General features: G+C 63.4%; 2 protein-coding genes across 4 annotated transcripts; one reads left to right on the top strand and one right to left on the bottom strand.

Moving 5' to 3' along the window:
• Positions 1-162: 162 nt before the first annotated feature.
• Positions 163-6,882, bottom strand: ST3GAL2 (ST3 beta-galactoside alpha-2,3-sialyltransferase 2). Of its 3 annotated transcripts, none has more exons than XM_048958202.1 (8): positions 6,861-6,882; positions 3,577-3,746; positions 3,060-3,467; positions 2,693-2,886; positions 2,243-2,422; positions 2,025-2,070; positions 1,779-1,898; positions 163-1,693 (listed from the first exon to the last, which is right to left on the bottom strand). In XM_048958202.1, the coding sequence occupies exons 3-8, from the start codon at positions 3,393-3,395 to the stop codon at positions 1,520-1,522; spliced, it is 1,050 nt and encodes a 349-aa protein (XP_048814159.1). In that variant the 5' UTR covers positions 3,396-3,467; positions 3,577-3,746; positions 6,861-6,882; the 3' UTR covers positions 163-1,519. The 3 variants fall into 3 exon arrangements, with proteins under 3 accessions (XP_048814159.1, XP_048814157.1, XP_048814158.1); XM_048958200.1 differs by lacking the exon at positions 6,861-6,882 and adding an exon at positions 5,914-6,026; XM_048958201.1 differs by lacking the exon at positions 6,861-6,882 and adding an exon at positions 5,896-6,004.
• On the top strand, positions 6,811-14,168 carry FCSK (fucose kinase). Its single transcript, XM_048958164.1, has 23 exons — positions 6,811-6,898; positions 6,973-7,127; positions 7,199-7,249; positions 7,329-7,454; positions 7,535-7,607; positions 8,002-8,099; positions 8,310-8,390; positions 8,505-8,624; positions 8,804-8,945; positions 9,136-9,263; positions 9,341-9,442; positions 9,660-9,830; positions 9,903-9,970; positions 10,132-10,499; positions 10,690-10,900; positions 10,984-11,150; positions 11,277-11,504; positions 11,673-11,816; positions 11,911-12,030; positions 12,104-12,291; positions 12,430-12,529; positions 13,055-13,278; positions 13,479-14,168. The coding sequence occupies exons 1-23, from the start codon at positions 6,823-6,825 to the stop codon at positions 13,593-13,595; spliced, it is 3,258 nt and encodes a 1,085-aa protein (XP_048814121.1). The 5' UTR covers positions 6,811-6,822; the 3' UTR covers positions 13,596-14,168.
• Positions 14,169-14,200: the final 32 nt, after the last annotated feature.

Raw genomic sequence — 14,200 nt, 5'->3', positions numbered from 1 at the left:
TACAGTACAGTGGTGCTCGTAGCGCGGCGCCCGCGGGCCCTGCAGCATGCTTGTGCGTGCGCCCGCCGGCAGCTCTGCGCAGAAACAGGAGTGGTCGTGAGTCCTCGTGTCGGGACAGTTTAAATAATAATAATAACAACAACAATAATAATAAAAAGAGTCGGGGTGGGGGTCGAGGGGGGAAGGAAATCAGCCGAAAAATCGTTATCGGGTGCTGCCGGTGGGCTCGGGATTGTCTGACCTGGAGTGGGAGAGGTGTGGGCACAGCCCAGTGCCAGGGGTGCCTGGGCAATGCTGACCCTCCCAAGAGGAAGGGGGGGCTGGGAATGCTGCTGTGTGCATCCCGACCCCCCCCTGTGCTCGCAGGGCAGCGCAGCCGGCAGCAGGTAGTCAAGGCACTCGTTGTTGCTTGTGGTTGTGTGATTTCTGTGGTTTTCTTCCCCCAGAAGAAGGCGGCAACGCCAACTCGAGGCGTTGGGAAGGGGCTGGGGCTCCCGGTCGCACCGCCGCCTCAGGGGCTGCTGTGGGGCCCCCAGCAGCAGGCACAGCACAGACCTGGTGTCTTGAGACCACAGAGAGACACCTCAAAAAAGAAAACACTCCCAAAGCACAGAAACGTAGAGAGAAGCCAAATAGAAAAGGGCAGTTTGCCCCCAAGCCCTGCACGATCGTCCCTCGGTCACTGCTGCAGCTTCCAGTACCTCAGCCCCACACCGAGCCACTGTCCCCCAACACCACGAGCTTTGGGTTTGCAGCTTCTGCCCAGAGCTGTCTGTAGCAAGAGGGAGATAAGAACTGACCCCCCCGGCTGTGTTTCACTCACCTGCTAAAGCTATCCTAACCTGCTCCTGTCCCCAAGGCGAAGGGGAGCCCAGATGGTGAGGGATGGATGCACACAGCTGTGCCTTACTGCGCTGTCACTTCCACCAGGCGCTCGGGTTTCTCAGCTGCCTTTTGCCCATCTCCCTGCCCTCCCAAACCCCTTCTATCCCACTCCCCGATGCAACATGGGGGGCATCTGACCGAGAGGACCACGAGAGTCCGGACCCCTTCCCGAGAGCCACAGAAGGAGAAGCAAAGGGAGAGAAAACCTCCGACAGAAGGACAGAGCAGCGGCCGCTTTGTGTCCTGCTGTTGGAGAGCTGACCCGGCCTGCTGCTGATTGTCACCCTGCCCTCATCCCGGGCTCGAGCTCTCCCCAAAGTCGCCGGGTTTGGGGGCTTTTGTATGGTTGTTTTTTTGTTGTTCCTGTTTTAAAAAGAGCAGCATTTGGTTTGACTGTAAGAGTTACGAGTCGGGCGCTCCCCAGGCCGGCTGGTCGCTGGCGGCGTCTACAAATCCTCGCTCGGCTGAAGCGGGTTCCTTAATACTAACAACATCAAAGTCAAAACTCTCCAAACCACACAAAGTCTGCCGAGAGCTCAGAACCCCATAGGCTGCCGGCACCTAACGGCACCCAGGGCAGCTCTGGCAGTGCCGGGGTTAGGAGCTGGAGGACACGCGGCCGCCCGGCCCTCAGTTAATTGCCCCGGTAGACCTCAATCCTGCTGGTTTTGGCCAGCATGTCGATGATGTGTGCCTCGAAGTCGGCGTCGTGCACCCCGGTCTTGCGGAACTCGCCGGCGTAGCGGTTGTTCTCCCAGTAGTGGTGCCAATTGCCCCGGCTGTCGGCGCCGAACCCGAAGACGTTCACCTGTGGGGTGAGGGTTGGCATCGCGATCACCGCCAGCCCCTGTGTGATACGGGGCCGGGTGCTGCATCCCCACACCATCACCCACCTCATCGCAGACGTGGAGGGCAAAGAAAAGCACCAGCATGCCGGTGGAGGGGTAGCGCCCGTGGTGCTCCGTCCAGCGGTCGTGGATGTACTTGAAGAAGGCAGGGTTGTAGATCTGCACCTGAACCCAGGGTAGGGGATGGAGGGAGGGATGCTGAGCACTGCGTCTCCTTGGGGCCGCATGCCTGGCAGCACCGGGAGAGGTGTGGGGTGAAGTGGGTGCTGAGGAGCACAGTGCTGCTCTCACCTTCTCCTTGTCCACACGCAGAAAAGGCTTCACGGGCGCATAGGTGCTGGAGGAAGGAAGCAGAGGGGTGGGGTGTGTGGGCAATCACGGCTGGGGCTATGTTAACCCAGGGGTAGTGGAGATGGGGAGAAAGCCACCAAGCTACAGCCGTGACTTCACCACTCCCAAAACAGCTCCCAGGGCGATGTCACCTCTGTGCATGGCCACCGGCTACTTACAACCTGATCTGGCCAGTGGAGAGGGCGCTGGCGATCCAGAGCAGGTCCAAGGTCTTAAAGGGCACCAGCACAAAGCTGACGTTGGCAGGCAGGTTCTTGGCGCTCTCAGGGTACATGAAGTGGTGCGTGGTCCGGCTGCCCACGTCCCCCTCAAAGCCCACTGTGGGTGCCTGGTTCATCCTGGGGACAGAGAACCATAGAATGGCCTGGGTTGCAAAGGACTACAATGCTCATCCAGTTCCAACCCCCTGCTACGTGCAGGGTTACCAACGAGGCTGCCCAGAGCCACATCCAGCCTGGCCTTGAACGCCTGCAGGGATGGGGCATCCACAGCCTCTTTGGGCAGCCTGTTCCAGTGCCTCACCACCCTCTGGCAGAGCTGGGCACTGGCACACGAAGGGGACACACAACCCCCCCGGCCAGGTGCCGATGCACTGCTTGTGCCCTCACCTCATGATGAAGTCGTGCCCATCGATCTCGTGCCCATAGCCGGAGCCGCGCAGGTTGCCCGAGTTGCCGACCACAGCGCAGCGCCGGCAGCGGCGCGGGTCGCGCCAGCGGTAAGGGTTCTCCCCTGGCACGATCTGGAAGAGCTTGCTCAGCACCTCCTGCGTGTTGTGGGACTTGAACTGGGGCTGCAGCATCTGCAGGGTGAGAAGGAGGCGGTGGGGGACCTCGTTGTGTGCACAGCAACGGCAGCCGCCCCAGAACAGCCTGCAGCGTAGGGTCCTGGGGTTAGGAGGGCGAACCCAGAAGCAAGCTGGGCTCAGTGGGGCCGCGGCGCGACGGAGATCCCGCAGCATCCCCCATCGCTCACCATCCACCACCGCTGCACATCCGGCGGCAGCTCCATGTTCTCCTTGGTCCACACCGGGGACACGGCGCCGTCGTAGCGGCTGTCAAACCAGGCGGCGGCGGAGGCGGCGGCATCCTCGGGGCAGCGGCGGCACGCGCAGCCCTTGGGGTACGGCACGCCGTGGCTCAGCCGCCGCACGCCGGCGTAACCGGGCACCAGCTTCACCCGGTGGATGCCGCCCAACCCGCCGGGGTCCAGGTAGGCGATGCTGTGGTGGGAGTAGGTGAATAGCACCGACATGACGAAGATGAGGAGGAAAGCGGTGGAGAGGAAGCAGACGCGCAGCGAGCACTTCATGGTGGGCGGGCAGGCAGGCTCGGCGCCGCTCCCCGGGCATAAGGCTGGGGCGCGGGGTGGGCGCGGGGCTCCCTGTGGGGCGCAGAGCCTCCGCTCAGCACGGTGCGGCGTGCAGCCCCCTGGGATGCTGTGCTGACCGGGAGGTTTGGCACCGCCACGGGGTGGGTTGGAGCGTCCCTACCTGCCGGGCTGCAGCTTTCCATCCGCCTGGCTCGGCGCGGCTCGGCACGCCGGGCTCAGCCGTAGCTCCGCGTGCCGGTGGCCCCGTGGGCTCGGGGAGCCGTCCCCTGCTGGTTCCAGGTTGCGGTGACACTCATCATCCTGTGCTGGGGACACGTGAGTGACAACAGCCTAGAGCAGAAAGGAGGGGACGTCGGTTAAGGGACAGCAAAAGCAAAGAGGATCCTGCCCCCAAAAACCCCATCACCCCTTGGGCCGCTCCCCACAAAAACTTTCAAGGGCAACAAGTGCCCTGCACTCGGCACCTCTGGAAAACCGGGAGGGTGCTGGTGGTATCCTGCTCCAATGAGTCACCGACCGTCACACGGCAAGAGGAAGGAAACCAGAACACGAGGCACGTCCTGCCTGCCCTGCCTGCTGCCAGCAGTTCCCCAGTTGGAGCTGCGGGGGGGTCAGTGCGCCTGCATGGCGAGGGCACGTGTCCTCACAAAGGTGTTTGCAATGGTTTGGGGTCAGGAGAGACCGGCCAGCCCCAAACCCTGCACGGAGGGGACACCCATAGACACACAGCCCCATCCAGCCTGGGTTCTCAGCACCTCCAGGTGCTCATCAGCTCCCTCAGAAGAGGGTCAAGGTGGGATATCAGCTCCTATTGGGTCAGGCTCCACCAAGCCACCAAGTTGGTGCCATGGTGCTGGTTCCCACTGATTCACCGGGTCAGGTCTCACCAGGTTGAGTCCCAGTGACCCACCAGGTCAGGTCCTACAAGCTCAGGTCCTGCCAAGCCACCAAGTTGGATAGCATAGGGCTGGGTCCCACCAAGTAACGTGATCAGGTCCCACTAAGTGAAGTCCCTCCAAGCCGCTGGGTTGGGTCCCATTGGGTTGGATTCTATCAGTTTGGGCCCCCCAAGGTGCCACGGGGTTGAGTCCAACCAAGTAACTAGATCAGGTCCCACCAGGTTGGGTCCCATCAGCTTTGGTCCTACCAGCTCAGGTCTTATAAGGTCAAGTTCCACCAAGCCACCAAATTGGGTACCACGGGGTTGGGTTCTATCAAGTCACCAGGTCAGGTCCCACCGAGCCATCAGCTCAGGTCCCACCAGGTTGAGTCCTACCACTTTTTGGCCTCACCAAGCCACCAGCTTGGATACCAACAGGCCCACCAAACCACATTCCTGCAGCCAAGCCTGGAAAAATCAGCAACCGCTCAGAGCTGGGGCTCAGCACCTCCATCTCCTCCTCCCCTCCATCTCCTCCTGGCCGCCTTTCCGTCTCACCCTCCCAGGCTGCCATCCCCGTGCCCAGCTCCCCAGTGGCAAGCCTGCTCCTGTTCCATCCACACCGGATGCCTCACTGGGAAAATATGTGCAGGAGCACCAAGATGGGCACGGCAGCAGCCAGCCTGGGGGAGCGCGGTTTGGGTGGAGGTGCACACGGGGAGCAAAGCTGGCATCGCTGGGGAAGAGAGGGCTTTCTCTATGGTGAAGAAACGGGTCCGGGCCCCATTTTCCATGGGGTTTCCGGCCGCCCCGTCGGCCTCGCTGCTCGGCCCTGAGGCTGGGAGCCTCCTCCAGACAGGCAGGAATTCGGGCTGTCGGAGAGCTCCTGGCCCGCGCCGCCAACATTCCGCTCCCAGCAGCCGGGCGGGCCGCCCTGCCGCCTTCCCAGCGCGATACGTGCAGAACGGCCCCGTCCAACGCTGCCACCGCCGACCCCATTTTGGGCTGTTCGGCCGCTCCGGGAGCGCTCGCATGTTGTTAATTAGCTGGATTAGCGCTGTGAGCTCAGCTCCTCGCTGGGGCCACCCGGAGCAATGCCGTCCTGGCAGCGCGCGCGCTGCTTTCTGAGCGGCTTTGGGGGTTGCTCTGAAACCCCATTCCCACGTCAGCCAACCCAGTGCGAAAAAACAGTTTCCTGTCTATGTATCCCAACGTACACACGTCCCCTGGCTGGGGTCACCCAGAAAGGCCGGGCCCCGCACTCCAGGACCACCGCTCGCCCCGTGGCTTGCAGACCGAAAGGGCACCGCCGGTGACACCGCCGACCCCGTGACGCCGCTCCATGCCCACACCCCCCCCCGTCCCACCACCCCAACGGGGGACACAGCGCACCGCCGCCCCCACATTCCCCCGCTGCCCCAAACCCACGCACCCTAAGGGCTCCTTTGGGGCACCCCCATCCCGCACCCCCGGGGCTCGCTGTGCACCCACGCGCCCACCCCCGGTACCACCGCATCCTCCCGGCGCCCATCGTCCCCCCGATCTCCCGCACCCCGCACCCGACACCCCCTCCCCCTTCTCCCCCCCTCGGGGCCGTACCCGCCGCCTCCACCGCACCTCGCTCCGCTCCGGCCCGGCCCCACCACCGGGAGCCTCCGGGCCCCTCCGCCGCCGCCGCCGCCGCCGCCGCCCCCCGCACCGCGCCGCGCCCTCCGCTCCGCTCCGCGCCGTGCGGGGCCGGGCCGTGCCGCGCCGTGCGGGGGGGGGTGGGCTCGGCAGGCTGGGAGATGTAGTCCGTGCGGGGTTGTGGGACTTGTAGGAGGAGAGCGGGGCCGCCGCGGGGGCAGCACGGCGGGGCCGGGTGCCCATCCCTGTGCCTTTCTCGCTCCACGGCCCCGTGCCCACCTCGGTGCCCATCCCGGTGCCCATCCCGATACCCGTACCGGTGCCCGCGGTACCCATGGGATGGTACCCATCCCGGAGGCTATCCTGCTGTTTATCTCCACGCCCATGCCCGTACCCACCATCGTGCCCAGCGCCGTGCCCATCCCAGTGCCCAGCCCCATACCTACTCTGGTACCCATGTCCACATCCATCCCAGTGCTCAGCTCTGTGACCGCCCCGATGCCCACATCGATGCCCGTCCCTATACCCATCCCCACGCCCACCCCGCTGCCTTGCCTCGTGCCCATCCCCACACTCAGCCCCCTACCCATCCCGGTGCCCCGCTGCCTCCCCTCCCGCGCAGGCACAGGGCAGCCCCCGGAGCCAATCCCGGCAGGCACAGCCGCACTGCGGGGTGTCTCAGAGCCACGCGGCGGCAGAACCCCATTTCCCCCCCCCCCCCCCACCCCCCCCCCAGCCCCGAGCCCCGCTCGTGGCCGCGCACGGAATCGGGACGCTGCGCCTTTAAGTCGCCCTGCCGCGGTGCACGCCGGGAGCTGTAGTCCAGAGCCCCGCTCTTCGAGCCGGCGGGCAGCGCGGCGGCGCACTACGACTCCCATCAGCCCCCGCGGCACGGCCATCATGGCGGCCGGCGTCGAGTGGACCGCGATCGTCCTCACCTGCCGGCGGGGCGGCGGCGTGGCGGCTCTGCAGCGAGGCAGGCGGCGGGGCCGGGCGAGGGAGAGCGGGGCCGGGCGAGCCCGGCCTTCGAGACGCCCTTCTCCTTCGCAGAGCTGGAGCTGCGGCGGCGGCGGGGGGCCCTGGGCCGGCGGCCCGTCCTCGTCCTGGCGCTGGAGGATCCGTGGGCGGGCGTGGGGAGCGGCGGGGCCACGCTGAACGCCGTGCTGGTGGCGGCCGAGCACCTGAGCGCCCGAGCGGGATGCACGGTGAGGGCCGGGGACGGCGGCTCAACCCTCGCCCGCTGCCCCCCGGCCCCGCTGAGCGCCGTGTCCCGCAGGTGGTGAGCGCCGACGCGCTGAAGGAGGCCCGCATCCTCATCCTGCACACGGTGCGGGCCGCGCGGCCGAACCCCCGGACCTGAGCCCGGCCCCGCGACCGGCGCCGCCTCACCCCGCCTGTCCCCGCAGGGCCGCGAGTTCTCCTTCGACGACTGCGGCCGCGCCTTCACCTGCCTGCCCGCCGAGCGGCACCGCGCCGCGGCCGAAGCGCCGGTGTGCAACCTGGACAGCCTGCTGGGCACCGTCACGCGGCGGGTGGGCGAGCGGCCGGACCCCCGGCACTGACAGCGTGTGGCTGAGCGCCAGCCCCGTCCTCACGGCCCTTCCTTCCCCAGCTCTGCGTGGGCTCCCCGCCGGGCGTGTGGGTCTGCAGCACTGACATGCTGCTCGGTGTGCCCTCCGTGCCAGGTGAGGGCTGCGTCCGGCAGGGCTGGCAGCAGCACAGCCGGTTCAGCCTTGGCCACGTCCCCATGGTGTGGCTGTGGGTGTTGTTGAGCGGGCTTCATAGCCCCCGCTGGGAGCTGGGAAGGCAGGGGGATGCCTGGTGTATGTAGTTTCATAGAATCACAGAATGGCCTGAGTTGCAAAGGACTGCAGTGATCATCCAGTTCCAACCCCCTGCTGTGTGCAGGTCACCAACCAGCAGCCCAGGCTGTCCAGAGCCACATCCAGCCTGGCCTTGAATGCCTGCAGGGATGGGGCATCCACAGCCTCCTTGGGCAACCTGTTCCGGTGGCCCAGGCTGAGTGCTGCTGCTGCAGTGCGTGGAGCTCAGGGCACTGATCTCTGTCCCTATCTCCAGAGATTGACTGGGAAGGCTTCCAAGGGGTCCGGGTGATTGCAGTGCCTGGCAGCCAGGCGTACGCGAGGAACCACGGGGTGTACCTTGTTGATGAGCAGGTCGGTAACAGCTCCCACATCCAAGCAGTGACACCAGCCTGGAGCCCCCTTTGGATGAGCAGGGGATTTGCAGTCAGTTGGACTCGCAGTCCTTGTACTGTCCGCGAGGTCCCTGCCCCTATGGTCCTGCGGATGCATGGGTCCTGTCCCTGCTGTGGCTGCTTGGCTTGGGGCAGCCCGAAGAGCTCATTGGCATCTTCTTGCTCCCAGGGCCTGGTACGTGACATCATCTACAAAGGCACAGAAGCTCAGATCCAGCAGTGCGCAGGGCCTGACGGCACCGTCCCACTGGTATGTCACTACCCACAGCTCTGCCGGCTCCATCCCTTTTGTCACCGTGGCTGGGACCGCTCACCCCACTGGGGGATGGGACACCACAGCCTCAGCCCTGCTGTGCCCTCGCAGGTCTGTGGGGTGGTTTTCTTCTCCTCGAGCGCCGCCGAGCAGCTTCTAGCCACCCACGTCATCCCTCCCTTGGATGCCTGCACCTACATGGGGCTGGACTCGGGGGCACCACCCATCCAGGTGACACCCCCCTAGGGTGATGGGACCCCTCATCCTGTGGGTGCTGGTGCTGGGTGCGCCTCTTTGTCCCTGTGCCATCAGATTTGGGTGCAGGAGGGCAGCACCCAGCAGTGGAGTGGGACTTGGGGTGGCTGCTCCAGGTGGCCCAGCAGCACCCAGGTTGTCCCTTCTGTCCTCAGCTCTCCCTTTTCTTTGACATCGTGCTGAGCATGGCAGGGGGGATAACGGAGGAGGATTTTGTGAAGGGTGGTGGTGATGCCAGCGTGAGGAGAGCCCGCTCCGTGCTCTGGACAGCTCTCCATGCCTTCCCTCTGAGCATGGGTGAGCGATGCTGTGATGGGCACCTGCATGTGACCTGTCCCTGGTTTTCAGCTCCCTCTGTGGGGAGAAATGTGGGGTCATGGTCCCCAGCTGCCTCTCAGGGAAGCAAGGAGGGGTGCTGGGGAAGCTGGGAGCATCTCCTGGCCCCGAGACTGTGGTCAGTGCTGACTGCTTTCCTGCCTCCCCACAGCCTGCATTCCCGACGCGTCCTATGACTACTTGACCACGGCTGCAAGCGACCACATCCGTAGCCTGACACTCTTGCCCAGCTCCACCAGCCATCTTCGCTTCTGCAAAACAGCCCATTCCCACGTGGACGTAGGTCTCTCCAGCCCCAGATTTGCTCACATGTTTTTTTTTGGGGGGGTTACTCCATGTGCCCATCCCCCCGGCAGCAACCCTTGCTCCTGGAGGATGGCTCCTCGGTCACCAACTGCCTGCTGGAAGGAGCCGTTCGGCTGGCGGCCGGCAGCGTCATCCAGCACTGTCACCTACAGGTGTGTGGGACCTGAAGGAGTCTGGTGTCACTGCTGTGTCATTTGGGACACGAATGCCCTTCGGATGGAGCTAGGGACACTGTTGGCTGTCACCTTCCCCGCTGTCAGTGCTGGGATGTCCCTTCCTGGAGACTTTTGCTGGCCACAGCATGTCTCCTGGCCTGGCTCTGATGTGGGGCTGGCCGTGCCACTCAGGATCCCACTGCTTCCTCTGCAGGGCCCCCTGGAGATCGGTCCTGGCTGCCTCCTCACAGGCCTCACCGTAGGCTCCTCATCAGCGCTGCAGGGCCGTCCCCTGCGTGATGTGGTGCTGCAGGGCCACCATGTCCGACTGCGTGAGCTGCCCTGCCGCGTCTTCACGCTCACTGGCCGCCTTGACGACTGGCAGGTGGGGGGGGCAGCGAGGCGGCACGGGGCTCTGCAAAGCTGGGGTGTAACCGCCCCCCACGTGTCCCCACAGAGTCCTGCTGAAGAGGCCACCTACTTGAACGTCCCCTGGGTGGAGTTTTTTCATCGGACGGGCATCCGGTGGGTACCAACCTGCCTGAATGGAACAGGGGACGTGGCTCCGTTGGGGTACCCATACCACCCCAGACCTCAGAGTCTGCAGTCAGAGCCACGGTGGCCACCCTTCCCTTCCTGCATCCCTCGGTCCTTGGGGTGGTGCTGATGGGCTCTCCCTCCACCAGCAAAGGGGACCTCTGGGATGCTGAGACACCGCAGGAAGACTGCTGCCTGCTGAGCGCCCGGCTCTTCCCAGTGCTGCACGCTTCCGAGGCGCTGGGGCTGGAGGATGTGCTGTGGCTGCTGGCCCCGGCAGCGTCGGGCGACCGGCTGGCACGTTGGCGAGCAGCCTGGCGCATGTCGTGGCAGGAGCTGCTGCCCTGCCTGGACAAGGCAGCTGAGCTGGGTGCTCGCCGGAACCTCTTCTTCCTGCAGGGCCAGCGCAAGGTGCGCCGCGTGCTGCTGGGCCGCCAGGACGGCAGCCTCCTGCCGCTCATCCGTAGTGCTGTCTATGAGGGTTACCACGAGGCCTTGCTGAGCACTCTGGATGAGGGTAAGCTGGACCACTCTTACATCTCTGGGCTTTTTTGTGCTTGCTGTGCCCTTCAGTACCCCTGAAATTGGCAAGAACTCGAGACCATCCAGGGCAGATGCAGGTTTACACATGTCCCTCTCCCCTGGAGCCAACTTCTTGCAGAAGCAGGCTGCTTCAGGCCACTCACAGCCTTCCCTTAATTTTCTAGTTGCCTCTACAGCTGATGACGCAGGCATCGCAGCCCGGGCACTCGCCTGCATTGCTGATGTCCTGGGCTGCATGGCACATGGGGAAGGGGGCTTGCGGAGCGGACCTGCTGCCAACAGGGAGTGGGCTTTGGCTTTTGGGCACCTGGAGAGCGGGGACATTGCTGGCGGGGTGCGGGAGCTGGCAACCGAGCGGCAGAAGTGGATGAGCAGGTGAGGCACGGAGCAGCAAACTGTTGCTTTCCATGCTGACCCAGGGGGCCACGGCAGCGGGCTCAGCATCCCTCTTTTTGCAGTCCAGCCCTGCTGGTGAGAGCAGCTCGGCACTACGAAGGGGCCGAGCAGATCCTCATCCGGCAGGCGGTGATGTCCTCATGCCAGTTTGTCACTGTGTGCCCGGCGGAGCTGCCACCCCTGGGGCACTGGGTGCAGGTGGCGTGTCCAGCCCGCCTGGACCTCTCTGGTGAGCTTTTCCATCCCAAGGTGGGCTCAGAGCTGGTGGGATGGACGGGGACGGATGATGACGGCTGGAGCGCTGTCTTGCCCCTATGGAGAAATGAGCCAAAGGGCTGATAGTGTGTCTTGGCAGGGGGCTGGAGCGACACTCCTCCCATCACATATGAGCACGGCGGGGCTGTGGTGGACGTGGCAGTGCTGGTGGATGGGTGCCGACCCATTGGTGCCCGGGTGCGGCGCATCGGTGAGCCGGAGCTGCGCTTGGCCAGCCTCGGTGGGGCGCCGTGGGGTGAGGCGGCGGTGGAACTGGTGTGCCACGAGCTGGGGCAGTTGGAGAACTACTGCCAGCCACATGCGCCAGGTGAGGGGTCAGTGGCTGCACAGCCTGGCTTTGTGCCCTTGGTGTCCTGACCTTGTGGTGGGTGCTAGATCCGTGCCACCTCTGGAGCGATCCGCTCTGATCCTCGCTGCTGGGTGATGGAATAGGCAGTGCAGCAGGCACAGCTGTGCTTTTTCTTTCTGTTTCTAGGAGCCTTGCTCAAAGCTGCCTTCATATGCACGCAGATCGTGCAGTTCCCTTCGCAGAAGCCCTTGAGGGATCAGCTGATGGAGAGCTTTGGGGGTGGCTTTGAGGTGCACACCTGGTCCAGGCTGCCCCACGGGTCTGGCCTCGGTCTGTTTGCGGGGAAGGGGCTGGGATATCTGTCCTTCCCCAAGCACCGAGATGCAGCATCCCCATCGCTGCCCTGACCCTGTGCTCCCTGCAGGCACCAGCAGCATCCTAGCGGGAGCAGTGATGGCAGCGCTGTACCGGGCAGCTGGGAAGGTTGCTGGCACCGAGTCCCTCATCCACGCCGTGCTGCATCTGGAGCAGAGGCTCACGACAGGTAGCAGCTGGAGAAAGCAGCTGTCATGGGGTGGGGGGGCCTGGGCTCCAGCTGAGGATCCTGTGCGCTGCAGGTGGCGGGTGGCAGGACCAGGTGGGTGGGCTGGTGCCTGGCATCAAGATTGGGAGGTCGGAGGCCCGGCTGCCACTCAGGGTGGAGGTGGAGGAGATCCTGGTGCCTGAAGGCTTTGCCCGGATCCTCAGCGATCACTTGCTGCTCGTGTACACGGGGAAGACTCGCCTGGCTCGCAACCTGCTCCAGGTAACACAGGGGCTCTGGCTCTGCTCCCCCTCAGTGCACGTCCCCTTGGGGAGAGGCTGTGCCACTCAAGCCAGCAGGGTGGTGATGGGGACACTTGTGGGCCAAGGTGCTCGTCTCCAACAACCTGGCCTCTTGCAGGACGTGGTGAGGAACTGGTATGCCAGGCTGCCCTCCATTGTACAAAATGCCGACGCTCTGGTGAATAATGCTGAGGAGTGTGCCCGGGCCTTGAGGCAAGGTGTGAGCTCCCCTCCCTGTACCACGCTGTCCCTTCTAACAACTGAAGCAGCAAAATATCCCCCAGAGAGTCTATGGGGACAAAAGCTAGGGCAGTGCAGGGTCCAACAGCTGGAGCAACCTTAGGCTTACCTGCATTTTATAGGCAACACCCCCAAATTGAGGCTTAAACTAAGATCTTGAGAGGGGGGGGACTGGAAGAGGCTCCTGTGGGGCACACTGAGTGTGATTTTCTTGAGTCATCAGTAATGGGAGTGGGGGTCACAGCTAGCCTATGAAGTGGATTCATTTGGATTTTGTCTGCTGGGATGCAGAGGAGGAGAAGCTGGAGCATGAAAGCAAGCAAATTCTCACCCTGTGGAGGATTAAAAATGAACAGCAAAGCAACAGCGGGGATGGCTTGCTCAGCAGGCAGAGGATTGGGGTAGATGAGAAGGCAGAAGTGAGCTCAGGCTGAGCAGGTTTTTGCCCTTTAGGAGGACTGGAGACAAATCTTTTCTTCTCTGTCACATCCTCTGTCCTGCAGGAAACCTGCCACTCATTGGCAAGTGTCTGGACGTCTACTGGCAGCAGAAGAAATGCATGGCCCCTGGGTGTGAGCCGCTGGCCGTCGGGCGCATGATGGATGCTCTGCAGCCTTATGTCTACGGGCAGTGCTTGGCTGGGGCTGGTGGTGGTGGCTTCCTTTACGTCTTAACCAAAGTCCCTCAGCAAAAAGAGGCTTTGCACCAAATTCTAGCAAAAACAGAGGTGAGATCTGTGCCTCCAGCTGTTACATTGGCCAAAAGCTGCTCACAAAGCCCAGCATTGCAGGTGGTTTGCAGAAGCCTGATTCATGCACTAGAAGCATCCCTCCCCCCCAGCCACAAGTAGGACAAGCCTGTTTAGTGTGTGTGTGTGAGAGAGAGAGTCCCTTGCTGACTACTGCCCCATTAACTCCTTTTTTACAGGGCCTGGACAACTTCAGCATTCACAGCATTGAAGTGGACACAGGAGGTTTCTCCATGGAAGTGGTGGGATGTGATCCTAACAGCAGCGCTCACCCTGGAGAGGACATGGCCATGTGAAGGCCTTCAGCCATTGCTGGGGGACATCTGGGACAGAGGAGATGGCTGCCACCCAAATCAGGAAGGATCCCCATGTCTCAGCTCCCTGCTGCTGCAGCCAGGGCTGCTCATGGATTCTCCTTGCTGGGTTCCTCAGCCCCGTGACACACTCGGTCCAGTGCTGCAGAACACAGCCAGGTCCCAGCAGAGCTGGGGATGCCACTCATGGAGCCTGGCAGCTGGCTCCAGCAGGTGCCTTATGTTTTGATGTGGCCTTTATGTGCTGTTGCTGGGCCCAAAACCCACACAGACTGGAGCTGGGCAGGCCCAAGGATGTACTGGAAGGACAGGCTGCTAGGGTCACAGCTGGCCTCCAGGCAGAGCTGTGTTCTCATGGTTCTCTGAACGGAAAGGAATAGCATTTGTGACGCTGCTAAGCCTTTCTCCTCTTCCAATAGCAGTGGCCCGTGCTGCCCTTCAGCGTGCAATGCTCCATCCCTGGATGTGGAATCACCTCCCCCTCCTGTGCTGAGAGGTTATTTCTGCAGCGAGTTACCAGTCCCTGCGGGCTCTTTGAATAAAAGAGCTTGTTCCCAGCATGCCTTCGTTCTCTGTCCCACTTCTCC

Source organism: Lagopus muta, chromosome 12 (genome assembly GCF_023343835.1).
Source record: "Lagopus muta isolate bLagMut1 chromosome 12, bLagMut1 primary, whole genome shotgun sequence".
NCBI lineage: Eukaryota > Metazoa > Chordata > Aves > Galliformes > Phasianidae > Lagopus > Lagopus muta.
Note: the sequence above shows the minus strand (reverse complement) of the source record. Positions and strands in the feature narration are given on the sequence as shown.

Bases quoted from the DNA above. Each gene is read 5' to 3' on its own strand.
- ST3GAL2 (XM_048958202.1), bottom strand. From the start codon at position 3,395: ATGAAGTGCTCGCTGCGCGTCTGCTTCCTCTCCACCGCTTTCCTCCTC. The intron at 2,887-3,059 runs GTGAGCGATGGG...CTCACCCTGCAG, and splicing joins ATGTGCAGCGGTGGTGGATG to ATGCTGCAGCCCCAGTTCAA. The intron at 1,694-1,778 runs GTGGGTGATGGT...CTCACCCCACAG, and splicing joins CCCTCCACGTCTGCGATGAG to GTGAACGTCTTCGGGTTCGG.
- FCSK (XM_048958164.1), top strand. From the start codon at position 6,823: ATGGCGGCCGGCGTCGAGTGGACCGCGATCGTCCTCACCTGCCGGCGG. The intron at 8,391-8,504 runs GTATGTCACTAC...GTGCCCTCGCAG, and splicing joins CTGACGGCACCGTCCCACTG to GTCTGTGGGGTGGTTTTCTT. The intron at 8,625-8,803 runs GTGACACCCCCC...TTCTGTCCTCAG, and splicing joins CGGGGGCACCACCCATCCAG to CTCTCCCTTTTCTTTGACAT.